This window comes from Salvia hispanica, chromosome 1, assembly GCF_029641045.1.
Source record: "Salvia hispanica isolate PSC_SH4W2 chromosome 1, Shi_PSC_v1, whole genome shotgun sequence".
Classification (NCBI taxonomy): domain Eukaryota; kingdom Viridiplantae; phylum Streptophyta; class Magnoliopsida; order Lamiales; family Lamiaceae; genus Salvia; species Salvia hispanica.
The window spans coordinates 1,677,166-1,703,667 of record NC_142692.1 but is presented as its reverse complement, the minus strand read 5'-3'; the positions used below and the strand labels follow the sequence as shown (position 1 = coordinate 1,703,667).

Below are 26,502 nucleotides of genomic sequence, written 5' to 3'. Positions count from 1 at the left end.
GAAAGTGATCGTTCATCTTGATTAAGACAAACAAAAAGGAAAGATGACCATCTTGAATGAGACAGAGAGAATAGTAGAGAAGAAATCGTTACTGATCGATTAATATCTTATAAAAAGGTGGAAAGGTTGAGATTTATAATATTACTTGACACTTGATTTAGTGGATTAGATAAAATTTAATTTTACAAATATTGTTAATTTAGGTAATTATTCATAGTACTTAATATAAGGACAATCTCGAAGTAACTTGATTAATAAAGTAATTTATATAAATAGATGAATTAGACAAAAATAGAGGGGGTTGAATATAAAATGCTCTGTTCCAGCAGCGCTAATATTCAATTCCAATATTTTAAATTTTTCCGAAATTAAGAAATCAAATTTAATCAATTTTTAAATAAGGCCGATGTTTTGGAGCTTTCCGTCGTCTTGCCTTTAAACGCTTGAGACATTTTCACCACCCATCCCCACCACCACCACCACCACCACCCCGCCACCACTCGCTCTCTCTCTCTCTACACAATCAAAACCTCTCTCTAACCTCTACACCTACTGCCTTCCATCAATCAGATCTCCATTGCTCCACTTCAATCTCACATCCACCGCATTGCTTACCGCCGGTGAGATTCATGCTCCAAATGCTTCCGATTTTTCTTCTTCGGAATGACGAGCAGCTAATTGACGACTTTGTTTTCACCACAGTTGCTTTGTCTGGCAAAATCCTCTCTATTTTGCTACACAATTTTGAAATTCGATTTTGTGCCTTTTTAGTATCTAATCTGAGTTCATTGTTCCGATTCACTTGCTCATTTTGCTTCGCCGTTTTCGGTTGGTTAGCAATTCGTCGTCCTGATTCAGAATTGCTTCGAAGTGTCGGTGGTTTGATGTGGATGGATGTTTTTGTGCTTGATTTCTGCAAATTTTCGCAATGCGTTTCTGATTTGAGATTGCATCTAAAATTTGAAAGCTACTTAACTGTATTAATTGTTAAGTACAGCTAATTGCTATATAAGGCCCTGCAGGTTGTTGAGTTTTGTGCTTATTCTGTTTCCTATATTTATATAAGCGTTTGGTGTCGAAAACTAGTTTCTGTTGAAAATCGTAAAGTTTTTCAAATTCGAGGAAATTGTGCTTGAACATTTAGATGTTAATTAGATTCAATGAGGTAGATTGCTGCTCATCGGAAATTTATGGTGTGATCAAACTCAGTTTTGGATATTAATTTAATTAAAATGTTTTTAATACTTGTGATAATGTATCACTTTCTTAAGAAATTTCCTGCAATAGAGTGCCAACTATATTTTTTTTTGTAGTATTTTGTTACATTCTGGGAATGTCCTTTTCATGGTGGATTGGTTGCCCTATCCTTTTCTATCTTCATTTGCTAGGTTTTAAACTCTACGGTAGTTGTATGCTTTTTTAAAAATGATCAGCTGCTAATGCAGAATCCGTGTTGAGAATATGACTGTAGAGTAGTCATGTAGACCCTTTGATTATGCTCTTGACCATGATCTGATGGCCTATAATGATTTTTCTCTTTGGATATTATAAACTTTTTTCCATCTTGCTGTTTGAAAAGACAAAAAAAAGAGGAACAGAGAAATGCAGTTTCTCTTCCTCTGAGTTTTCCCCTCTAGCTCATGAAGCATTTGAAGAGATACAAATTTGACGATCAAGTTTGGGGCTTTAAAAAAGTTGACTTTTGATTGACCTTTTTCAAGATTGCACTTACTAGAGTGTTGTCGGTTGATTTGGTTATTGGCTGGTTTTTCTGATATAAATTCTTTTTCCTGTAGCAATTTGTGCATGAGCTTGCTTGCTTATTGATCACTTTGCTTACAAGTTTTATTCCATAGGGAGCCTTGGCAGGTGCAGCAATTCAAGCATAGTAATAGTATGTGTTTGTTACTCATTTAGTGGATATCACTTGTATTCATGAGATATTTAGTGTACAAAAATATTTATGTTCTTGAGTACACACTTGTATAGTTACATTTATGCAATGCTACAATCGGAAACAAGTGCATGTAGCAATTTTTACCTGAAAGGCTAACAATTTAAACATGTATTCTTGTACTTTTGAAGTTATGTTTGTGCCACCTTGTCTACTTTTTAGCTTCATTTTTTGATAAATTTTCTTTGCATTAACAGATAAGGATGGATAAAAGGAGTTGGCCATGGAAGAAGAAATCATCTGATAAGCAGGCTGCTGAGAAAGCAGCTGCCACTGCATCAGAGTCTTCTACAACTGCTTCAGATATAAGTGCAGCTCAAATCGACAAGGTTATTTCATATTAAGATGATTGATTCTCATGTTGAATTATATGCTACAGTCACCATTTGCTATCATTCCCTCATCACATTATTTACATGATCCATACTTGTTCCGATGTACAAGAAATTCTGGTTTCTGTCTATTTAGTTTCAGTTACTTTGCTAAGCCTCATTTTTATTGATTTGGACACCAAAAACTCTAATAACTTCACTGAGTAAAGCTAATTGAGATAGGTCTTCAGCATCTCAACAGTTCTAGAGATTGAAATGCTTGAAGGCCATTCCAATTATGACTTTCTAGTCGAAAATTGCCTCAATTATTTCCAAAGTTTCCCTTTATAATTTTTTGTTTTGCTTGTGTACATTAGGCACCTGATAGTTCTAGTTCTTTTAAGGCCATCTTGATTAAGACTTTAAGTCTCAAGTTGCCTCATTGATAAAACTCTGCAAATTTGTTCGTACTCGTTTATATTAGTCTTGGTTTCTTGTTATGCCCATTTTCTTGAACTATTGTACCTAATGACTTCTATCTTGGTTCTTAATTTGATCTATTTTATGTAGGCAAAACAAGAAAATAAAAAGCCCAAATATGTTCAAATTTCTATTGAATCATATACACATCTAACTGGATTGGAGGATGAAGTGAAGTCCTATGCAGAACAGGTGCAGACCTTAGAGGAGGAAGTGAAAGAACTCAATGAAAAGTTATCTGAAGCAGATACTGAAATGACTGATAAGGAAAATTTGGTCAAACAACATGCCAAAGTCGCTGAAGAAGCTGTGTCAGGTTCGTAGATACTATTGTCAAATATCTCTATCTTAATAAAAGTTTTAAGATGGTAGAGCTTATGGCCGCCAATTTTATTGGACAGGTTGGGAGAAGGCTGAGGCTGAAGCTGCAGCACTGAAAAATCACCTGGAATCTGTCACACTGCTAAAGCTTACTGCTGAAGATCGGGCAACACATCTGGATGGTGCTCTCAAAGAATGTATGAGGGAGATACAGAATTTGAAGGAAGACCATGAACAAAAGTTGCAGGAACTTGCTCTTAACAAAGCAAAGTTGTTTGACAAGATGAAGTTAGAGTTTGAAGCAAAAATAGGTTATCTGGACCAAGAGTTAATGAAGGCTGCAGCTGAAAATGCTGCATTATCGAGGTCCTTGCAAGAGCGCTCTAACATGTTGATCCAGATTAATGAAGAGAAATCGCAGGCTAATGCCGAGATAGAACTTTTGAAAAGTGAAATTGAGTCTTGTGAAAGAGAAGTAAACTCACTCAAATATGAACTCCATATCGCTAGGAAAGAGGTGGAAATTCGCAATGAGGAGAAAAACATGAGTGTGCGGTCGGCCGAGGCAGCAACCAAACATCACCTTGAAGGAGTCAAGAAAATTGCTAAGCTTGAGGCGGAATGTCAAAGATTACGAGGCCTTGTTCGGAAGAAACTTCCTGGTCCAGCTGCACTAGCCCAAATGAAATTGGAAGTTGAGAGTTTGGGTCGAGACTATGGAGACTCTCGTTTAAGGAGATCTCCTGTGAAGCCTACCACTCCACACTTGTCTCAGCTGCCAGACTTTTCACTGGACCATGCCCAGAAGTGCCTCAAAGAAAATGAGTTACTCACAGAACGCCTACTTGCAATGGAGGAAGAAACAAAAATGCTTAAAGAGGCATTGGCAAAGCGTAACAGTGAATTGCAAGCTTCTAGGAGTATCTGTGCTCAAACGGCTAGCAAGCTTCAAAATATGGAAGCACAACTAGAAGCTAATGGTGAGCAGAAAAATCATCACATTTATAATCCTCAGGTTCCAATTGAAAGTCTCAGTAGTCAGAAAGCCAGTATTCCATCAAGTTTGACCACTATGTCGGAAGATGGAAATTATGATAATATAAGCTGTTCTGGTTCATGGACTGCTGGAATGATGTCTGAGCTCTCACATCTGAAGAAGGAAAAGTCCATGGACAGTCCGCAGAAATCTGAAAGTACTAATCATGCGGACCTTATGGACGACTTCTTAGAGATGGAGAAGCTGGCATATCAATCGAATGGAACAGTCAATGAAGGATCTGAACTTGTAAAGTGTGAAGCTTCAGTTGAAGTGGCCACCAGTGCAGACCCTCATTCAGGTGAGCATGGGTTGGAACCTCAAGCGATTTCTAAAGAAGATGCAAATGTAGTAAATCGTCAACTTCAAGCAGACCCACAGGTCTTTGTGGAACTCCAGTCAAAAATATCTGGGGTTCTTGAATTAGTCTCTAATGAAAGGGACATGGAAAAAGTAATAGAGGAAGTTAGACAAGCTATGCAGGACATGCATGAAACTTTACATCACCACTCGGTGAATGGTTTTACTGAGGCAAATTCTCCTTGTGGCATAAGAACTGATCAAATAACTGAGGATGCCAAGATGACAGCCACAACTGAGACATTGGTGCCTCGAGATGCTAGCTCATCTGTCAATAATTTTGAAGCCATTAATGAAGAAGTAGAAGTTGCCATTATGCAGATTTCTGACTTTATCACTAATCTTGGTAAAGAAGTGAAGACTGTCACAGAAGCAAGGCCTGATGGAGAAGATGGGTTGAATAAAAAAATTGATATATTTTCTGCCAAATATAATGAAGCAAGGAAGAGTTATCTCAATCTGAATGATTTTGTTCTTGACGTTTCTGAAGTATTGAACAAAGCAAGCGAGCTGCATCTGAATGCTATTGGATTTAGAAGTTCTGAAGTTGAAACTGGTAGCTCCGATTGTATAGACAAGATTGCCCTACCAGAGAACAAGATTGTTGTGGAATCATTAGGAGAGAGGTATCCAGATGGGTGTGCACACTTCTCGGATTCTGCATCCGACCCCGATGTTCCTAACGATGGGAATCTTGTTCCAATCTCTGAATCAACAGCCACTTCTTGGAAATGTTCACTGGAGGAGTTTGAACAATTGAAAATGGACAAGGATAGCCTGGCAGTTGATCTAGCTAGATCTTTGGAAAATTTAGAAACTTCCAAGTCTCAGTTGCTGGAAACGGAAAGCCTTCTGGCTGAGGTTAAATCACAATTAGCAACAGCTCAGAAGTCCAACAGCCTGGCTGAGACACAGCTCAAATGCATGGCAGAATCATACAATTCGCTTGAAACGCGTTCAGAAGAATTAAAGACTGAATTAAATCTTCTCCGAGGCAAACTACAAAATTTGGAGAAAGAGCTTCTAGACGAGAAAAGAAGTCATGAGGAGGCACTCAACAGATGCAAAGATCTTCAAGACCAGCTTGACAGGTACCAACTGACGCATACTAAATTTTCAAGTTCCTTACAAATGTGTTGATCTGGCCTGATATTGAATAAGGTTTTTAAATTGGTTTGGTTTGGATAATTTCAAACAGTTTTCATTCACCTAACTATGAACCAAATCTAATGCTAAATTATTTCTACTTACATGATTGGCTAATCTCATTCGTTTCTTTTTACGCCAAGTCTTCTGTTTCAATTAGTGTGCTTAGTATTTCTTTCAACCGGGGTTTCATTTATACCTAATATGCTTTTTCTATGATATTCCAATTTCAGGGCTAGTAATTGTGCGGCAGCTGAAACTGATGAGAGGTCTGGCCAGGTGAGCTTTATAATTATACTATTTCTTACTCGTCATTAGCATATTATTACATCCTGATTTTCTAGCCTCTGCAATACTTAGCTCGTCATTAACATATTATTTGAAAATTGAAGATTGCAACTGAGTGATACTCTCATATTAAAAAATCTTAAAAGAAACAGTGAAAAGAAGAAACCCAGAAATGGGATGTTGGTGTAGATATGCAGTTTGAATAGATAAATGTGAAGAAAGGAGTAGCTGATGAGACATTAGCTAATTTTTTTGACCATTTATTTGGTTAGATAGTTTTTCAAAAATTACGAGACGTTTGTAATTGGTTATTTCATGAAGAAATCGTTAAAATGTTTGATTAGTTGAGGTTCTGGAAAACTTATACCACCTATTATCAATTTCAGGAGAAGGAGTTGGCAGCCGCAGCAGAAAAGCTGGCAGAGTGTCAAGAAACCATATTCCTTCTAGGAAAGCAAATGCAAGCGCTTCGTCCACAAACAGACGTGCGTTCCCCAAATAACACGAGGAGTCAAAAAGTCGAAGCCTCTGTCGAGGAAGAACCAACTATAAGTGGCATGAATTTGCAAGATTCTGATGCACCTGATGTAGTAGACACTGCTGCTTCCCCCCATTTGCACAGAGCTGGCTCAGAATCTCCCATGGATACGTTTAATGCTTCTTTCAGTCCATCCGATTCCGAAGCTAACAACTTGTTGAGATCTCCGGTCAGCTCAAAACCACCAAGCCACCGCCCTACAAAGTCGGGCTCCTCCTCTGCCTCGAACACTCCTACACCGGAGAAACATGCTCGTGGATTTAGCAGATTCTTTTCATCGAAAGCGAAGAACGCCTCTTAGTCGCTATATATATACATATATATCTAGCAGAAAAATATAAGCATTTGTGTATATAATGACTCGGACTCATTCCAACTTATCATACTTGTAATTTGGTGTTAGATTTGAGGGACACTTTTGGAGATGGTTGAATTTGGCTTTTGTTTGAAGAGTGCTTTTTTTTTAGATTGAATTGATGAGCATTGTTGTATACAATAAGACATGTCTCTCTACTTAATTAATTGATTCATTTTTGTTTCATTTTTTTCTCTTTCTATGTGTTTCAAAGATTTCAATGCAAACCTGATATTATATAGGGTAGTGATAAAATGCAAACTTATATATTGTACAAACTCAAAACTTATCAATACAGCTTCAACATGGTTTCAATACAATATCAACAGAGTGTAAAATTTCAAGATTTTAATGTCAACATAGTATCAACACAATATCAACACAGCATCAATCATTGACTACCGTTGAAATTCTGTTGATACTATGTTGATATTAAAATCTTGAAATTTTACACTCTGTTGATATTGTATTGAAACCGTGTTCAAGCTGTATTTAGAGTTTTCATTTGATCACATTCCTAAAAAAATACTCCCTCCGTCCCAATAAATATGAAACATTTAGTTTTCAGCACAAGATTTTATGCAAGTGATGTTTTGTGAGTTAATGAAGAGAGAGTAAAGTAAGAGAGGGGGAAAAGTAGAGAGAGTGATGTTTTTATTTTAGGAAACATTTCATTTTTAGTGGGATAATCCAAAAAGAAAAAAGTTGCATTTCTAATGGGTTAGAGGGAGTATTACTTTATATAAAAATTATTACGATGGGACGACTAAGTACTTTCATATACAAAAGCACATGCGCAATATTACATTGCATGTGAATCTACCTATCACAATAAAGTGACAAATATATTCCCTGTCTTCAATTAAAATTAAAACAAAACAAAGTATTAAAATACTATAAACCAATCCAATATAATTAGACTATCATAATAAGTGAAGACGAATTTAATTAATTGTGATCCACTAAATATTTAATGGCAAGTTGCATGAAGATTAAATACAGTAGCATCATAGAGAGTTGGTGCATCGTTTTCTCAACACTATTTCAAAATGTCACATGTTGAATCAATGTGACAATAAAATGATTTTGGTTAGTACTTCAAAAGAGCAAAACTAAATTGTTCAATAATTTATAGTAAAACACAAAACAGTGAAAAGACTTACAAGCTCAATAATTCATTGATTGTTTAAATGAGTCCAAATATAGCTTACAAAATACTAATCCATAATTAGTTCTTTTAGGATTTAATTAGAAACCAACTTTTCACATAATAAAATTTTGATGTCCCCACTTTTTAACGTGAAACATATAAATGAAAAAACAAAATAGGTATTATAATGCTAGCTACGATATTTGTTAATGTTTCTTTTATGCTATTGCCTTTATAAATAGATGTTTCAAAACATATAAAATCAATGATTAAAAAATCTTTAGTTAATACAAGGCGATATTTTCATTTGATCATTTCTCAATATATTTATATATGGCCGTATTATAAGTAGGACCACCTCCTCCAACTCTTCACTATTTTTAATAGTAATGAATTTGATTTTAAATGATATGTGTGTGACATCTACTCAATTTGGTACTATACTACATGTGACCATTGTCTTGTTTGTAAATCTGGAATGGGTCCCTAAATTTCCTTGAGTTTTCCAATCTCATGCACTAAGATCCTCCTTTTTTATTTTTTTTTATGTTGCACTAATTCTATAACCGTGAAAATAAAAAGTAAAGTAGCAATACAGAAGCAGTTCAAAATAGAAAAAAAAATGCAACGAAATCAACATATTGACAAAAACAAATCTACTATCAAAGCTCATAATGTATTGAGACCCTATAATTTAATTGGCTTAGGGTTTGAATTATAAGACAATTTTATTGAACCCAAGAAACGTATCCACGGTCCACCACAATTCTTTCAGAACTATATGGGGCATCGTCAAATTCGAACCCAAGTGCTACATTCAAGCGAAGAGAGCATCCTCCAAAATAGAAAAAAAAAAAGCAACAAAATCAACATATTGACAAAAACAAACCTACTATCAAAGCTCATCATGTATTGAGAGTTGAGACCCTATAATTTAATTGGCTTAGGGTTTGAATTAAGACAATTTTATTGAACCCAAGAAACGTATCCACGGTCCACCACACTTCTTTCAGAACTATATCGGGCATCGTCAAATTCGAACCCAAGTGCTACATTCAAGCGAAGAGAGCATCCTCCAAAATAGAAAAAAAAAAAAAAAAATGCAACGAAATCAACATATTGACAAAAACAAACCTACTATCAAAGCTCATCATGTATTCAGACCCTATAATTTAATTGGCTTAGGGTTTGAATTAAGACAATTTTATTGAACCCAAGAAATGTATCCACAGCCCACCACACTTCTTTCAGAACTATATAGGGCATCGTGAAATTCGAACCCAAGTGCTACATTCAAGCGAAGAGAGCATCCTCCAAAATAGAAAAAAAAAAGCAACAAAATCAACATATTGACAAAAACAAACCTACTATCAAAGCTCATCATGTATTGAGAGTTGAGACCCTATAATTTAATTGGCTTAGGGTTTGAATTAAGACAATTTTATTGAACCCAAGAAACGTATCCACGGTCCACCACACTTCTTTCAGAACTATATCGGGCATCGTCAAATTCGAACCCAAGTGCTACATTCAAGCGAAGAGAGCATCCTCCAAAATAGAAAAAAAAAAAAAAATGCAACGAAATCAACATATTGACAAAAACAAACCTACTATCAAAGCTCATCATGTATTCAGACCCTATAATTTAATTGGCTTAGGGTTTGAATTAAGACAATTTTATTGAACCCAAGAAATGTATCCACGGCCCACCACACTTCTTTCAGAACTATATAGGGCATCGTGAAATTCGAACCCAAGTGCTACATTCAAGTGAAGAGAGCATCCTCCAAAATAGGAAAAAAAAAAGCAACGAAATCAACATATTGACAAAAACAAACCTACTATCAAAGCTCATCATGTATTGAGAGTTGAGACCCTATAATTTAATTGGCTTAGGGTTTGAATTAAGACAATTTTATTGAACCCAAGAAACATATCCACGGTCCACCACACTTCTTTCAGAACTATATCAGGCATCGTCAAATTTGAACCCAAGTGCTACATTCAAGCGAAGAGAGCATCCTCCATATATTATTCGCAATTATAAACTGAATTAATTTTTTTTTTCTTTTACTTGATTTACCAATTTCGAATTGAATTGATATCCTCGTGTCTATAATAGAATATTTTTGCAGAGTGTATATATTGTTATTGTGAAATCAACTATTTGAAGATACAAAAGAAAAAAATGGAAAAACCAATCTGATTGATAATATGGCATCAGGTAAATATACTACAAAAAATAGACACACTCACTATCTATCATTATCAGATTCCGAATTAACTCCTTTTTCATTGGTATCTTTTTCCTCCTGACTTGTTTCTTTCTAATTAATAGGTCTCAATTAGTGGTCCAAATATTCATCAATTTTCGCAGTTACCTAACCTTTAAGAACATGCTTGCTAGTTGCTACAATGAAATGAAATTAACGTTTAAAATAAATGAACATAGGAAATGAAACCTCAATTCATTTACTATTTGGTAAGCACAAGGAATACAAAAGAAAAATAATCAAAACGAAAATCAAATAAAGAGATCTAGAGCAATATATAGTATACTTCTCACTCTGTTACATTAATATTCCCCTCAATTTATGCGTCAGGCCATAATTCTTACAACTCATATCCCTCCTCATACATACTCCCATGCACACCACTCATATAACTCTATTTTTGAAAGTAAACTCTAAATCTAACTAACTTATTTTACTCATATTTTGTTATAAAATTTATACTCCCTATATCCACAAAATAATATCCATATTTGCCATTTCAGCATGTCCATAAAATAATATCCACATTTGATTTTTCCCAATTTTGATAAGTGGACAAACTTTCCAAATAACAATTACACTCATATAAAGTGATATTCAGTTATTCACGTTCCATTAACTTTTCCTTCACATTTATTATAATCTGCACCAAGTTAAAGTGGGACTTTAAATGTGGATGGGGAGAGTACTATATAAGTAGGACACATTCTACTAACTTTTCACATACTTTCTCTTATAAAGTTATGTAATTTCTTAAAATTCGCACTGGTATATGAGACATTTTTTCTCGGACGGATGGAGTATTAATTTTCGATGTGGTACAAATACTCGAGCCAATGGCATACACACAAGTAAGAATGAGGGCTTAAGTCCCTACCAACCCATGTGGAGGACCCAAGGGATGGGCTTAAGCCCTTAAAGAACTAAATTCTTTTTAATAAATTTTTATATTTTTTTATATTTACATAAATTTTATGTAAATAATTATGTAAAAGTCCCTATCAACCATCTAAATTACTCAAAAATATATTTTAATTTTTTTTTGAAAATATAGCCTCTACACAAATTTTTTTCTACGTCCACCTCCGCTACCAAATTAAAAAAAATATTTTTTAATACATATATATAATCGTCGGCTGCTGACTCGAGCCATGAAAATAACGAGCAAAATAGCATCAAAAGAAGCAGTGGAATATATTAATAGTACTCCCACAGGGTACAAATCAAGGCCACAATCATCATTAATCACAGCCAAAAAAACCACTGCTTGAGGAAAAACCAAACCTTCCCATATTCCTAAATTTACATGCATATTTCCTAACCTATTTAGATTTCAACATCATGGGTGATTCTAGTCAGCCAGTCAAGAAATCTCAAGATTAAAAAAAATCCACAAGCATGGATAAAAAAAAATTACTATATATGGCTAGTCCAGTAATAAATTAATAAACTGGACCACAATTTTGTGCATAAATTTTTTTTTTCTATCTAACAAATGACATTAGAGACTCGAATACTTGATCATCACATGGGATAGTGAGTCCCATGTCGTGATCGAATCCGAACTCGTCCTCCGCTTGTTGAAGCAGGCTCAGGAATTCGGGCATGTTGAGAACCGTGATAGGAACGATGTATCTGGTCCTATTCACGCCCACATACACCACGAAGTGCCCCTTTGGCACGTCCAACGGGAGCCCTTCCTCGTTCTCGTACCCGTGCTTCTTCCCTAGGCTCGAGCACCGCTTCATGATCTGCTTGATCATGGCTCTTTGTGTCAGCTTGTTTGATTTTCTAATGGCCATTTTGAGATAGTAATTATATGGTGATAATGAGAGAGGAGAGTTGAGGAGAAGGGTGAGAAAGAAATGAGGGTGAGTGAGGTATTTATATAAAGTAGGGAGTTTGTGTTTAGGAAAATAAAAAGGATTAATTAATTTAGTAATTTGGTATTGGAAAAGAGAAAAGGAAAGGAAAACAAGGGCATGTGGGGTTGTGGGGGCAAAGATGAGACCACAGGTGTTTTTGGGCTCTGTGTATTGAAGCTGAAAAAACATTATGCCAATGGGTTTACTTCTTCTTGTTGGCCTTCACCATGACAATAGGGACCCTCTTTTATTGAGTTTTACTAACTCTTTTAACCCTAGTTGACATATTCACGTGTGAAGTAAAAAGAAATCAACTTAAATATGTACAGTGATTACTTTTGGAATCGAACTACATTAAGGTTTGGTTAGTCAGTCTGCAGTTTATGTATCGAGTGCACTTCAATGAATGAGACTGTACCTTCGTCGCACTAATTTGCCTAATTGAAAAGGATGAGATTGAGAATCATTGGACACTTGCTTATATTGGTGATATCATTGGCCAGCTAGCCCTCAAGACTACTAAAGGTAGAGTAGTTTGGTTTTGAATTAGAGTTGAGCCTTTACAATGAACTACAAGTGTGAGGCTAGGATCGTTTGAGTAATTTTTTTTAACCTTGCAATATGAATGTTTGAAAGTCATATCAAATTACTTTGTCGACACATCCATTCTCGTGTTAAGGTAAACGTATTATATGGTTTGTGGTTTGACTTATCTTGATGTTTATGTTATAAAGCGTGAAAAATTGACGTGACATGTGAATAGTTAAGGTGTGAAAAATTAACGTGACACATGAATAGTTAAGGTATGAAAAATTGACGTGACACGTGAATAGTTAAGATATGTAAAATTGACGTGACGCGTTATTAGTTAAGGTATGATATTGTATGTCGTAAATTGTGGCGGATGGTCGTATGAGTCACCTTCTTATCGTGAGTATATGAGGTCTTCTTATTTATGTACTGTAGGTATGAAACAAATGAAATCCACTTTATGATTTATTAAATTAAAAAAATAAAGATCCATTGGAATTCAAATAGAAGTAAATTTCATTTTCTTTAGTTTAGTACTCCCTCCGTCAACAAAATATTGTCCATGTTTGACTCGACGTGGATTTTAAGAAATGTGAAGAAAAGTGAGTGAAAAAAATTAGTAGAATGTAGGTCTCACATTTATACATTAGTTTTATAATAGAATGTGAGTGTAATGATTTAGTGGAAATTAAAGTGGTGTCCATTTACCAAAAACGAAAAAAAAACAAAGTGGAAAACATTTTGCAGATTGACCAAAATGGCAAAACTGGACAACATTTCACGGACGTGGTGAGTAAATTATAGAGCAAATTCAATAATTTTTTACGTACAATGAGAGGGACGGGACGCTCATGGAACTCATTTGATTATAGCATGTGTTTTATAATTATTAATTAGATCGACTCCCCTAATTAGAAGGGGGTTATGATTACTTTTATTAATATAATTTGCAATTTTTTTTTGACCATTATGACATATATACTTTGTTAGTGTCAATACCATGACACAGTGAGACGCCAATAATTATGAGATTGATAATTCAAACCATTAAAAGTGGCACATAATTGGGTTATGAATGTGGTTTGCTATTAGAGAGGAAAAAGAAAAGGAATAATCAAACAAGGATTTGGAATTTTCCTTGGTATTGAATTGAACTATAAGAAAGCAACAAGTGTAATGGGGCCATGAAATGAAGGCTTTTTGAATGCCATCCCATGTTCTGTGATTGAAATTTGCTCTGCTTGTGACATTTAAACACTGGGAAAATACATACAAAATGAAGGCCCCACCATGCATTTTCCTCACCGAAAGCCAATCGATAATAGGAAGGCTCTACTTGACTTATTTCACATCGAAAGTCAATCGATAATACGAACGATCTATTCGAGTTGTCTCACATCAACAGTGTATTGTAAAATACATATGCTTAAATAGCTAGCCAGTCACTTCTCCTATCACCGATCGATTTTGGGATGAAACCTAACGAGTGTTTGATTAACAAACATGGTACAATATAAATCCACATCCCAATTTGAGAGTTCCATATTATTCACCTCGTAACTAATATATATAATGATTACTTTTTGTCTTAGTTTGTGGTGCACAAATTTTATTAGTCCATTTTCAAGGCGTAGACTTTGGGAAAAGATTGATTTTCAACAAATCAAAATCATCATTTTATGCGCCATATTATTGTGGTATATACTATAAGACTTTGACATCATATTATTATTTCTTCGTACTACTTAAGTACTCCGTAGAAGTGATTCGTGATATTTGACATTATATAAATATTGTAAATGTCCATCAAAGCTATGGTGACCTCTTATATGGTCAGAACTTAGAAGAATCTAATTTTTGAGAAGAAAACATAAAATGACATTATTTTAGGAAAAATTGCAAAAAACCCCAATAAATTTGGTGTTTGCTCTGCAAGTTTAAAATTCAACTGAAAAAAAATAACGTTCAGATTTGTTCGCAGTTATCCGCCATGATTTTTTTTTTAAAATTGTAGAGTATCTAATATGACAGTAAAAAAAGAACATGAACGTCACTGCCGGAGAGTCAAACATGGAAAATGTTTTTTGGTCGAAAAAAGTCAACAATATATTACATGTAGGCCGACGGATTTTTTTCCCCGTGGAATAGTTATGAATAAGTCCAAACTTGTTGGTTAAATTGCGGGTACTAACCATAATTTGACAAAATTTTGTAGATTTATTGCCATTTTCCCTTTCTAAAAAACTTGAACTTCTTCCACATGTTTTCTCGTGAAGAGGGACGCCCAATTCAAAATAGCAAGAAAATAATAGGGCTCTACTCTATAGAGTACTCTTATTACTCTTTCAGTACCTTATTAAATTGATTCGTACTATTACTTTTTAGTAGGGGTGTCGAAACGGGTACCCGCACCCGACGAGTCGGATACCCGCACCCGATTTAGGCCGAAATTGTTGTCCCGATACCCGTCCCGCACTATGTCGGGTATTACCCGATACCCGAGTCGGGTATCCCGCACCCGACACGGTGGTACCCGACCCGACCCGATTTTTTTTTAAAAAAAAAAAAAAACTTTTTTGCTTATTATTTGCATTATCTTCAACTTGTTCATCGTCATCCGTGGTAATGTTAGTATTTTTTATGCATCCTAAAAGCACATAAAAAATCCATAAATCATTAGTGATTAGACATTGAACATCCACAATTTAATAAGTATAATAAGTATATGTATATGCTACTGTATATATAATGAGTGTGTGTAGCATATGCTACTGTACATATGCTAATACATATATATGCCCTATTGTAGTATATTCTATATAAAATTGGTATTTGTATGCTCTTTAATAAAGAAAAAAAAAGACAAAAAAAATTTGCATGTTTAAATCAGAGTATGACCAGGATAATTTAAAAATTATATAAATATTAATAATTACAAAATACTTAACTATAATCGGGTAATTTTCGGGATTATCGGGTATCCCGAGCAGGTATCGGGTATACCTGATACCTGCAAAACCACAAATATGATTACCCGATCCCGATCCGTTACCCGTTTCCGTCGGGTAACGGGTACCCAATACCCGTTACCCGTTTCGACACCCCTACTTTTTAGGACGTCCTGAGGTAAGTGAGTCATTTAATTTTTTTCAGCAAAATTCAATATTATAACGTTGTCATCTTTACTTAATTATCTCTTCTACTTTATTCTTTCTTCACTTAACTAACAAAACTTCATTTTCTTAAATCTCGTGCTGAAAAGAAGCGCATCAGTTAACGAGAGACACAAGGAGTACATATCATACAATTACATTTTAAGTTTCAATTATTTGATTTCGTCTCCTAAGTTATATACTCCCGATTCTGGATCCGCTACTGCGTAAATTATTTTAATATTCAATACTAGTATGAATTATTGGCCAAATCACATGTGAGAACTAGGAGGAAAATGTCAGTTGAAGAAATAATCCAATTGGCCTTGTCAACATGATCACCATGTTACTATTGCCTCCCTTTACTCTTGTAAAGACAACAATCAAATGTACGAGTTCTGTCAGCCAACCTGCATGCCTGCCTTGTTCAATCCAAGAAATTTCTCTCCAAACTCAACCACCTCCCAAATTCTAGACATTAATGAAATTTTCTTTCTTTGGTGAAGAGGGTAGGCATATGTTTTAGATTGCTACATCATTTTATAGCAATGTCTCTCCATTCCTTACAACAATACCCTATTTATATAACAACAAGATAAGCCCTATGAATTCTAACAGATTTGCAATCTGGTAAGAAGTGGGCATCCCTCTTTGGATTAATTTATTGTTTTAAAAGGGACAATGGTACGCGTATATCACTAAATTCCGACCAACTCTTAATTTTGCACGATAAAGAGTTTGATTAGGGCCCAATTTATAATGTTGACATGGTTGTCTGTCATTTTTGACCGAAATTAATTAGCAAAATTAGGCTAAATTAAAATTTCAATAACGAACATGATTTTTAAGTTGGGATGTATAACCAAAACTTAGTGAAGTTCAATTATTAACAAAATATAATCCCATTTTCTAAAAAAAGAAAAGGAAAATGAAGGATAGATTAATTAGGGTTGTTATGACAATTGGAAAAGTAAAATGACGCATTATCACTTCTAAATGTAGTACTCCCTCCGTCCACGACAAATAGAGTACATTTGCCACTTTTTGTTGTCCACGAAAAATAGAGCACATTTAAAAAAGGAAAGTTTTCAATAACTTTTCTCTTACTTTTTTCTCATCTCTCTTACTAATAATATGGACCCCGCATTCCACTAACACTACTTCTCTCTTCTTTTACCAATTCCACATTTAAACTCGTATCATTCACAATGTGTCCTATTTTTCTTGGATGGAGGGAGTATTAATTATCATTAATTTACCAATAAATCCTATGTTACATGCTGAATGTAATTGTAATCGATATTATGTACATGAATATGTGTGAAATGTATTGCAAATTGATAATGTGTAATTAGTTAAGTGTACGCAACATATATAAAATTTTGTTGCCGGCACTATGTTTATTGTATAGATAGAGGGTCCATTTCCGAGAGCTGGATCAATCAACATTTGTTTAATCACAAATGTGCATGTATGCCTATATTGAGTGATAATGAAATAAAAGCTACTAATTTTTATTTAATTTTTAGTTGATGATATTGGTGTGGTTAGCACTGAAATTAAATGAAATTCACATTGAGATAAAACGGTTCTTTGTCAATTGCAGAAGTAAGAAGTCACAAAGATTGATGTAGATAGCATTAAGCACATGCAATTGATTATACATTGTAAGATGTATTAGAATGTAGGATTTTTTTCGCAATCTATAATTGGTTTTGCGAGGAGTTCCAAAAAAGGTTAATACAAAAATATCTAGTTAGATGATGTGTTAGATTTATTCGAGTATAATATAACTCTTGATATGTTCTACTATTATTGGAGAATATATTAGTAATTTTATAATTGTTGATATGGTTAAGCTAATTAATGCACATAATATAAATTTTATAGAGGAATCAACTAATTCTAATAGATGTATAATTAAATTGGGGTTTACAGTAGATTTACACTACTAATACTCCCTCCGTCCCAAGGAAGATGCCTCCTTCCTTCGTCACGGGATTTAATGTAGTTTTCTTTTTTGTATTAAGTAGAGGAAATAGAGTATAGATAAAAGTGTTTCTATTTATAATAATGGGTCATCTTAGTTGGACAAAACAAAAAAGAAATTATATCATCTTCATAGGACGGAGGGAGTACTTTTTCTGAAAAAAACAAATAATAAAATTTGAATCCTAATCTTATAACCCAATATATAATGCCAAACTTTAACTAGGTCCAATAATGGTAATCATTATAGACCAGTTGCTTAATTTAAATAGAGCCCAATATTTTAGTCCATTCTTCTATCCCACACATTATAGCCCAGTAACTACCAAAGGTAGAAGTGGTGTTCTGGTGCCTAAGGCCATCTCTAATCATTTACGCCAAATACAAATTCATTTTTGAGTATGCGTCACACCAAAAAGTAGTTTTATTCCAACCATTTACACCATATTTAAATTTACACCATTTTTGAATATTTGTCTAACAAAATTTTGGAGTAAACACCATATTTGGTGTTATTCGATTGAAAACCCAAAAATGGGTTTGAGTTTGGTGTACGATTGGAGAAATTATCTACATTAAAAATGAGTTTTGGTGTATGGTTGGAGATGGTCTAAGCTAGCATTTTCATAAGCACAAAGGGTCAGAAATAGAATTTTTTTTTTTTTTTATAAAAAAAAGCAGCTCATATCGAAGACAAGCCAACTAACGAATACAAGAAACAGCTAATCTATCATATATAGAATTTCATGATTCCATATTGGTATTTATATTACATGCATAGAGATAGCTTATGTTGTAGCGGTTCCTTCTATATTCTTTTATTTTTTGTTAAATGTTTCCTTGTGTTGTGTCTATTTGTTGAATGATAAAATTTCTAAACCTTTGCAATTTTTGAGACCTCTCTCGTGTGTATTTGTACAATTAGGAATTTAATTTTGGCGATGCACTTTTACTACACTAGTCATGAGTTTTACACCATATTATTCTTTCATCACTCTTACAATTCTAAAATCCCTAAGCCATTATTTACCTTCCACTTATCCTATTCGCGGATCATATTATTTGTACGATTCATAGTCCTATTCCGGAATGATGGTTTGGACCAAAACGACACTGTTGTTGATGCTCTAAGATTTCCGTACAATCATAACTTATCGGAATACACTTGAGCAAAATGGTCATTATTGAAATTGTAATACTCCATACTTTAATTGTTGTCAATTTTATAGCTCCATAATCATAAAGTAAAATTGTGAATTATCTTAAGAAAATGCGTAATATTAGAAGTTGTCGATATGTCCGAGTGGTTAAGGAGACAGACTTGAAATCTGTTGGGCTTCGCCCGCGCAGGTTCGAACCCTGCTGTCGACGTTTTTAATTTTCTGAACAACTGATACAGTTTTGACTTCAAATTCAAGAAATACAGGAAAAAAAGTATGCACAAAAAATCTGTCATTGCCCCATCTATGTAACTCCAAGACAGTTAATTTGGCATCAAAGAATTCATCTGAACTGCATCCGTGTTCTCTGCAGTGCTCAATCGTCGTCCTTAAATTCTCTGTTTGAGGCGAAACAGAAGAAAAATCAGAAGCATTCATGCTGGTAGTAGCTGTAACATGCTCTATGAATGTCAGTCAACTCACCTACGATCAAGGTATCGAGGTTGAATGCCACTGCCCTGGCATGTGGTGCAGGTCAACGAGCCAGCCCCGTCACAGTTGATGCACCGAGAGATTTCTTTCTCATCACCACCGAGTTCAACGGACACACTGCCGGTTCCCATGCAGAATCTACATTTTTCTGCAGTAAATTTGCATATATTTATATATGATCTGAATAATTCAGTATAGCTGTAACAATTGAATACAAATATCAGCAGAGCAATTTGTTCAATTTTACTAAACAGTGTCCAACTATGCACGAGAATGGCAAGGGCACACCGCACACTAGCAAGTGTCCTTACATATCCAGAAGGGAGACAACAAGATTTAATACAACAGAGACGGAAATTTAGTTGTATATTAAGAGATTAATACATGTCAGTTCAGAGAAGTTCGGGAGTGTCAGATTCGAGAAAGCTATAAGTAATTGTGTATTTTCACTCTATAATGGAAGTTGCCATCAGTTAACTTTTCCAACAGTAAGGTCAGCCAGCACTACCATTTTACTGTTAACCAAAATGCAGCATATAAGCAAGAGAGGCTTCACATTACACAAACCAATTATACAGAGATTCTTCATTATTATCTTTGTAAAGAATGATGGCAAAGTCATTTTCTTTTGAAAATGAATTCACCAGGACACAAACACTCACACATGCATAGTAGTTTCCCACTAGTGATGGCTCATAATGCCTTCCTGTTCTTCACTAAATAGTGCGTTCTTTATTTTACAAATCTTTCATAGAGAAAACTCTTTTTTTTCCAAGCTATAGCCTTCAAAGTTCATACAACTAACATTTGATGGAACCATCATTACAAGGACATACAATGCATTCTCATTGTAATTGGAGCAATATCTCCACAAACCTATTCCACACATCATGCTCTAACTTTCTTAAAACACAACCAATTACAGCCTTCGAAAATTCATAGAGCTAAAATTTGATGGAACCATCATTTGTGTGTAAAGTTAGACTGACTTTAGCAATATGCAAATGTGATAGATTGGCAGATACAAGCTTCATAACGAGATATCAGCATCTAATTTGCATAATGCTCTAACTTTCTCAACACACAATCAAATTAAGCATAGAATGAACCTTCAGCTATTGCACATCAGATAGATATCTCAATCTAGAAACAATGAGCATAACAAGAATGACGTACGAGCACCGGAGCCATCACAGGGGAAGCATGCCTGAGTATTTTCTCTCTTGGCCTGAAAAATCAACAGCAATATTCCATATCACCAACTCAACACAAAACTGTATCAATCCACCATTCAACAGCAAAATTAAGCAATTCAACATTTTAAACCACTGAAATGTAACACAATAAACCTACAGCACTGTCAATTTGTCACTAACTCCACACTAAACTGTATCAATCCACCATTCAACAGAAAAATTAAGCAATTCAACATTTTAAACCACTGAAATGTAACACAATAAACCTACAGCACTGTCAATTTGTCACTAACTCCACACTAAACTGTATCAATCCACCATTCAACAGCAAAATTAAGCAATTCAACATCTTAAACCACTGAAATGTAACACAAAAAACCTACAGCACTGTCAATTTGTGTCTCGTAGAAAACAGGAATCCCAATCCCGACTGCAACACTGACCACTCCAACTGCAATCGCCACTACCTGCAAACAAATTCATCACACATTTTAGCAATCGAGAACGAATTGACGAAATCGGAGGATGATACGTCAGGAAAAGGCACTAATTACAGTGTTCTGATCGAGATCAGCTGCTCTGACGCATGGATACGAAGCCGGAGAGCGTTGCGTTTTGATGAATTTAGTGGAAGATGAGGATGGAGAGGAGAGCTGCAGGGGGCAGTAGACAAAAGGAGAGCTGAGGCGTGAAGCAGAAGGCGCAGCTAACATTTTCCCTTTTCCCCTATCAATTTCAGCAGTCGTTGGATGAAATGGTTGCGGGAAAATTGAACGTGGAGAGAGGAGAATCTCTGGGTTTTTCAATGGCGGAATGTGGATTATGTGGGGCCCACTTCAACGGAAATTTAGGGAAATGGTTGGTTGGATTTCCTAGTCGAATATAGGGGTGGGTAGGTACGGTATACCTTATCGAAACCTTCATACCGTATACCTTACCGTAAATACGGTATGCGAAAAAGTCATATTTTTACCTTACCAAAGTTTTCGGTATACCTCATTTTCGGTATGACGAATTTCCATACCGATGTTATACCTCATTTTCGGCATACCTTACTTTTGCGATATATCTGAATTCCAACATCGATTAAAATAGAAAATTAGAGTTTTTAGAATATTATTTATATTTTATAATTTTAAAAATAAATTTAATATAATTTGTTCATAATTATATTTATATTTCACAATAGATTTTATAATTTAAAAATAAAAATATAATATATTTCATATATAATTGTGTTTATATTTTTGTGGTATATACCTTAGTTTACGGTATATACCTTAATTTACGGTGTATACCTAATTTCGGTATGCAGCGGTATACCGCGGTATTTGAAAATTCATACCGTTACCTTACCGGAATATTTCAGTAAGGTATCATACCGTACCGAAAGTCACGGTATACCGAAAATTCGGTATTATCGGTATTTTTTCGATACAATAAGGCCGGTATTTCAGTATTTTTCCCCAGCCCTAGTCGAATGGATGGAGCATGAGCGGACCCAAAGGATGAGGGGAAGGGGCTTAAGCCTTCAATGAAATATTTTTTAAAACTTTTTTTTATTAATTTTTTTTTTAAATTTAGTCATTTTACTGTAAGTTATAGTGTAAAAATCCCTATAAATTATTTAAATTATTCAAAAATATACATCAAAATAAAATTTTGAAATCTCAGCCCATATAAATGATTATTTCTGCGTCATCGGTTGGGACGGAGTATCATATAGTAGTAGTAGTAGTGGTGTTTTCTATTGAATTGGGAATATACAAAGTGCCCATGCATGTTAAATACATATGTTGATTCTATCAATATCATGATTCATATAGTATTAATTAAATTAAAAAAGTGATCAAGTGACAAGAAAGCAATTAGGGAATACAGAAAAGTGGATAAGGGAGCGAGTTACAGAAGTTAATTCTTTATTCTTTTTTGTTGCTTTTGGACTGCGCTAAATGATATACTTTGCTCTAGCTTATTATCCATATATTCACTAGATTCCTAATTATTATCATATACTTTCATTTCACATGTCTAAATATAATTGGCAAATGGCGGCCACTCATTGTTTTATTTAAGATAATCATGATATGAAAATTAAATGGAACTAATGAATATATAACAAATTATAGAAAGAATGTGTAATAAATATTTTTAATGAAATTCTAAACATAAAAATAATCTTGATTATAGTAACAAAGTAACAAAGCCACGAGAAGTGACCATATGATTATAAAGGAGATCAGAATAGTAAAAAAGTGAAAATTGAGAACGTGCTAGAATACAAAAAGTGAATATTGAGTTATGGTTACATATATGGAATTACAATAATCATAAAATGCAATCTTATTTATTACATCATCGGCAATGTTTATAAAATTTGATCAAATTCTAGTTTTTCTTGTATTTCTAAAAATTTAATGACAAATTATAAAGATTAAAATTCTCAATTATCTCATTTAAAAATTCATTTTATTTTACTTGTTAATGCATAATTTCTTATTTTCAAAATGATGTTATCTAATTATCCACGTCATCATTATTGACATCACCAAAAATTTTCACTTGTGCCTCAATTTAAAATCAGATTTGCCTCCCTAAAAATACTCTCTTCGTTCCATACTAATAGAGACATTTCATTTTGTGCAATGTTTTTGAAAAAAATAATTATAAATAGTTAAAGTGGAGAAAAAGTAAAGTAAGAAAGAGAATATTATAGATAAGACTCTTCTCTACATTATTCTCTCTTATTTTACTTTTTTTCCACTTTAACTATTTATAATTATTTTTTCAAAACGAGTGCGCAAAATAAAATGCTTCTATTACTATGGAACGGAGAGAGTAGAGAGAGTAGTTATTGCGATAATATAGAAGAAACAATTCGTAATTTGTCAAAATATACTAAACAAACAAAAATTTGATCAAACTTTTATATAGGCAATTATATCAAATTGGCAATATAAAAGAATTTATTGGTACATTGCTGGAAACACACGTTAAGACCGTGCACCGCTCCACACAGTAATTGGGCCCGCTCGCCCTTGAGAAACTGAAAATAAAAAGCTCTGTGAAAAGCGAAGGATTTGAAACGTTACTGTCAAAATCTGGTCCCCTCTCACTCTACACCAGCTAACGGCGTAACGGTTCCTCGCCGGCGATATCATCGCCAATCGTTCGATCCGACTTCTCACCTGCGCGGCGTTGTATTGGTACTAGTTTTAGTGTTTCTCAATCTCTGGTTTAAAACTTATCTAGTTTCAGTGTTTCTTATAGCTCTTCCTTTAATTTATGGTTGTTTCCGATTGCAATTTGTGGTATTTTGTGTGTTGAGAGTGTATATGTGCGCCTATTGCGTTTTTGGATGTGGTTGAATGATATTGTGAACTGGCGCTTAGGTTTGTTTTCTGTCTCCTTCGCCCGCGGTGAACGGATTTTGTGTTTTATCACATTGTAAAGGCTCTGATCCAGTTCTCCTAGATACTGTGTTGTTTAATTTTATGTTCCTAGCACGGAAATTTTTTTGATTCTTGGAAATTGCGGTGTGGATTTCGGTAAAAGAAATATGGTGCAGTTTGAGTTTGATATTATTCATGGCCGCAGATGAAGGAATACCTATTTCACGGACTAATTAGAAACATTGAATTTCAGTTTTCAGTCCCTATTATGTGTGAGGTTTTGGTAATTTGGTTGTGGTTGACAGATATTTGAATTAGCAGGATTTTGTGGTTTTTGTTTATTTCTTGGGGTTTGGATAAGATGCGTGGAAACAAATCTGTATGCTGAAATGCTTTTGGTCATTTTGGTTTTGTATTTTGAATGATAAATATGTTTATTGTGAAATTGGGGAAAGATAAACAGTGATTGTTTATTGAGTTCTCTGTTATTTGAATAATGTTTCCTTTCACTCTGATTGCAAGTAAAGTATTTTTTAGAAATTTGCTGTAATACTAATTGCAAGCAGAGTCAAGGAGGCATTAGTAGATTCTTGACTTTTGAAAGCTGTGTTTAGATGTGAAATATACTTATAGACGATGGATAATGTTTCCCTGATTACTTGAGACTTTGTACCAAATTTTATGCTTGCAAGTTCATTATGCCTTTTCCCCTTTCCTTTTCTTTTTCTATGTGAAATTGTTTCTAATTCACTGCAGCGCTGGACTTGACCTTATAAATACTTATCTGTCACAGGGATTCAAGATGATCGGAGCTTTTCTCACTAGAGCACTTGTGTATGAACATTTGCACTCTTTTACCCCATTTGTAATTTAATCACATCCATCTCCATTTGCACATGTTTCTTAGTTTCTAAACTTTTTGCAGGCTGATATTTGGCTATGTTTATCCTGCTTATGAATGCTTTAAAACTGTGGAGATGAATAAGCCTGACATTAACCAACTTCGGTTTTGGTGCCAGTATTGGTATATTTAAATATGTCCTAGCATTATATTAAGGTCATCTTTCAGATAAGCTAGTCTCTAATTCTAAGGTGGTGCTTCATGTAAATCTTTCAGGATTTTGGTTGCTGGATTGACTGTGTGTGAAAGGATTGGTGATATTTTCATTGGCTGGTAATCTTAAAATTCTACAAGTGGTAAAGAGCTAACTGTTTTTGTTCTTTTCGTACTGATCTTCTATAAATTTATTTTTGAAGGGTTCCAATGTATGGTGAAGCTAAGTTGGCCTTCTTTATATACTTATGGTTTCCTAAAACAAAGGTGGGCAATCTTCTTTTCTGTATCTTCTGTGTATTTCAACTTGTATCCCAATTGTGCATTCTAATTATGCTTCCTTCACTAAATTGGTTTCAGGGAACTGCTTATGTTTACGACTCCTTCTTTAGACCATATGTTGCGAAGCATGAAACAGAAATTGATCGTAATTTGGTAGAGCTGAAATTAAAAGCTGGAGATATGGCTGTCTCATACTGGCAGAAGGTTGCAACCTATGGTCAGACTAGAATTTTTGATATTCTGCAGTATATTGCTTCGCAGTCGCCTCCACCTCGACCAGTTCAGGTATGTAATGTAATATGCTCTATCTATGCATTTAACAAAAGTCTTGCTCTTTGTGTAGTCTGAAACCCATAGTATGCAGCTTATATGTATCTTGACGCCAGAATATGTAAAATAGATGCACACACTATCTAATTTTTCAGTATTTGTCTCGAAATGCTCAAGTTGCATCGTCCAATTTTGGTATAGTAAGTAGTCAAGCCCATACTTTCATTTCAACTTGATCATCTTTGATGGTTATATGAACATATGGATTCGAACCTGAGATCTTTGGCTTCGGGCATTTCCTTTTTATTGACCTTTATGCAGTTCAGTCACAACTTGTATTTTATGATATTACAGAGAGTTGAGAAATCCACAAATGGACAACCACAACCCACATCTCCTGCTTCTGGTGCATCTTCAAGTGAGCAGCTAGATGACTCAACAGATGAAGCAGAGCGTTCGCAAGATTCAAAACCTAAAACTGCACCCGCAGTCGTCTTGAGTGAGCAGAAAACAACTCCAGCCTTACCCCTCACTGAGACGGCGAAACCTTCGACTTCCAGTGAAATGCAAGTTGATTCAGCCCCTCCAGCACCAAAGGAAGCCGCTCAACCTCCTACTCCGCAAGAAGTAGTCATGGAAGATCCTGTCCGAATGACACGAGCTAGGTCTCGCAGAACACGCCATCCATCGTCGGATCGCGTAGATAAGTAGTAGTTACTTCAACATGTAATTACTCGCAAGGTGAATGGATTGTTGGGTTGTTGATGCTGATGTACATTCTGCCACTGTCGACAAATACATGTTATGGTTTCATAATTTCATAATTTCAAAAATTATACTAGTATTTCTTTGACGATTACATTGTCGCATCTCGTAATTATCATTTATCATTACTCAATATTTACAA

The 26,502-nt window shown here is 34.6% G+C and overlaps 3 protein-coding genes, 1 non-coding gene and 1 pseudogene across 7 annotated transcripts; 3 read left to right on the top strand and 2 right to left on the bottom strand.

The window, feature by feature from the left end:
* Window positions 1-460: 460 nt before the first annotated feature.
* LOC125221897 (filament-like plant protein 4) lies at window positions 461-6,975 on the top strand. Of its 3 annotated transcripts, XM_048124219.2 has the most exons (7): window positions 842-1,694; window positions 1,797-1,894; window positions 2,152-2,283; window positions 2,836-3,061; window positions 3,147-5,553; window positions 5,842-5,887; window positions 6,283-6,975. In XM_048124219.2, exons 3-7 carry the CDS (start codon window positions 2,158-2,160, stop codon window positions 6,733-6,735), a joined length of 3,258 nt encoding a protein of 1,085 aa, XP_047980176.1. In that variant the 5' UTR covers window positions 842-1,694; window positions 1,797-1,894; window positions 2,152-2,157; the 3' UTR covers window positions 6,736-6,975. The 3 variants fall into 3 exon arrangements, with proteins under 3 accessions (XP_047980173.1, XP_047980176.1, XP_047980175.1); XM_048124216.2 differs by lacking the exons at window positions 842-1,694; window positions 1,797-1,894 and adding an exon at window positions 461-620; XM_048124218.2 differs by having other exon boundaries at window positions 842-1,894.
* A 4,407-nt stretch (window positions 6,976-11,382) lies between these two features.
* On the bottom strand, window positions 11,383-12,078 carry LOC125185252 (protein SMALL AUXIN UP-REGULATED RNA 51 pseudogene; annotated as a pseudogene).
* Window positions 12,079-19,006: 6,928 nt separating this feature from the next.
* On the bottom strand, window positions 19,007-21,446 carry LOC125223837 (protein SPA, chloroplastic-like). Its single transcript, XM_048127133.2, has 5 exons — window positions 21,152-21,446; window positions 20,981-21,064; window positions 20,578-20,629; window positions 19,393-19,549; window positions 19,007-19,307 (listed from the first exon to the last, which is right to left on the bottom strand). The coding sequence occupies exons 1-5, from the start codon at window positions 21,308-21,310 to the stop codon at window positions 19,286-19,288; spliced, it is 474 nt and encodes a 157-aa protein (XP_047983090.1). The 5' UTR covers window positions 21,311-21,446; the 3' UTR covers window positions 19,007-19,285.
* Window positions 19,039-19,120, top strand: TRNAS-UGA (transfer RNA serine (anticodon UGA)). Its single transcript has one exon. It is a non-coding gene; the product is annotated as a tRNA-Ser (tRNA).
* Window positions 21,447-23,630: 2,184 nt separating the features above from the next.
* On the top strand, window positions 23,631-26,454 carry LOC125218011 (putative HVA22-like protein g). 2 transcript variants are annotated; one of them, XM_048119603.2, is made up of 7 exons: window positions 23,637-23,803; window positions 24,783-24,823; window positions 24,915-25,013; window positions 25,107-25,163; window positions 25,247-25,310; window positions 25,404-25,610; window positions 25,950-26,454. In XM_048119603.2, the coding sequence occupies exons 2-7, from the start codon at window positions 24,792-24,794 to the stop codon at window positions 26,304-26,306; spliced, it is 816 nt and encodes a 271-aa protein (XP_047975560.1). In that variant the 5' UTR covers window positions 23,637-23,803; window positions 24,783-24,791; the 3' UTR covers window positions 26,307-26,454. The 2 variants fall into 2 exon arrangements, with proteins under 2 accessions (XP_088922261.1, XP_047975560.1); XM_089066135.1 differs by having other exon boundaries at window positions 23,631-23,803; window positions 25,247-25,610.
* Window positions 26,455-26,502: the final 48 nt, after the last annotated feature.

What these genes read in the sequence shown, in the direction of transcription:
- LOC125221897 (XM_048124216.2), top strand. Translation starts at nt 2,158, where the DNA reads ATGGATAAAAGGAGTTGGCCATGGAAGAAGAAATCATCTGATAAGCAG. An exon ending in CGCTGAAGAAGCTGTGTCAG is followed by an intron (nt 3,062 to 3,146) that starts GTTCGTAGATAC and finishes TTTATTGGACAG; the next exon opens with GTTGGGAGAAGGCTGAGGCT. An exon ending in CTTCAAGACCAGCTTGACAG is followed by an intron (nt 5,554 to 5,841) that starts GTACCAACTGAC and finishes TTCCAATTTCAG; the next exon opens with GGCTAGTAATTGTGCGGCAG.
- LOC125223837 (XM_048127133.2), bottom strand. Translation starts at nt 21,310, where the DNA reads ATGTTAGCTGCGCCTTCTGCTTCACGCCTCAGCTCTCCTTTTGTCTAC. An exon ending in CTGTGATGGCTCCGGTGCTC is followed by an intron (nt 19,550 to 20,577) that starts GTACGTCATTCT and finishes AATTTACTGCAG; the next exon opens with AAAAATGTAGATTCTGCATG. An exon ending in CCTCGATACCTTGATCGTAG is followed by an intron (nt 19,308 to 19,392) that starts GTGAGTTGACTG and finishes CGCCTCAAACAG; the next exon opens with AGAATTTAAGGACGACGATT.
- LOC125218011 (XM_089066135.1), top strand. Translation starts at nt 24,792, where the DNA reads ATGATCGGAGCTTTTCTCACTAGAGCACTTGT. An exon ending in TTTCTCACTAGAGCACTTGT is followed by an intron (nt 24,824 to 24,914) that starts GTATGAACATTT and finishes AACTTTTTGCAG; the next exon opens with GCTGATATTTGGCTATGTTT. An exon ending in CGGTTTTGGTGCCAGTATTG is followed by an intron (nt 25,014 to 25,106) that starts GTATATTTAAAT and finishes TAAATCTTTCAG; the next exon opens with GATTTTGGTTGCTGGATTGA.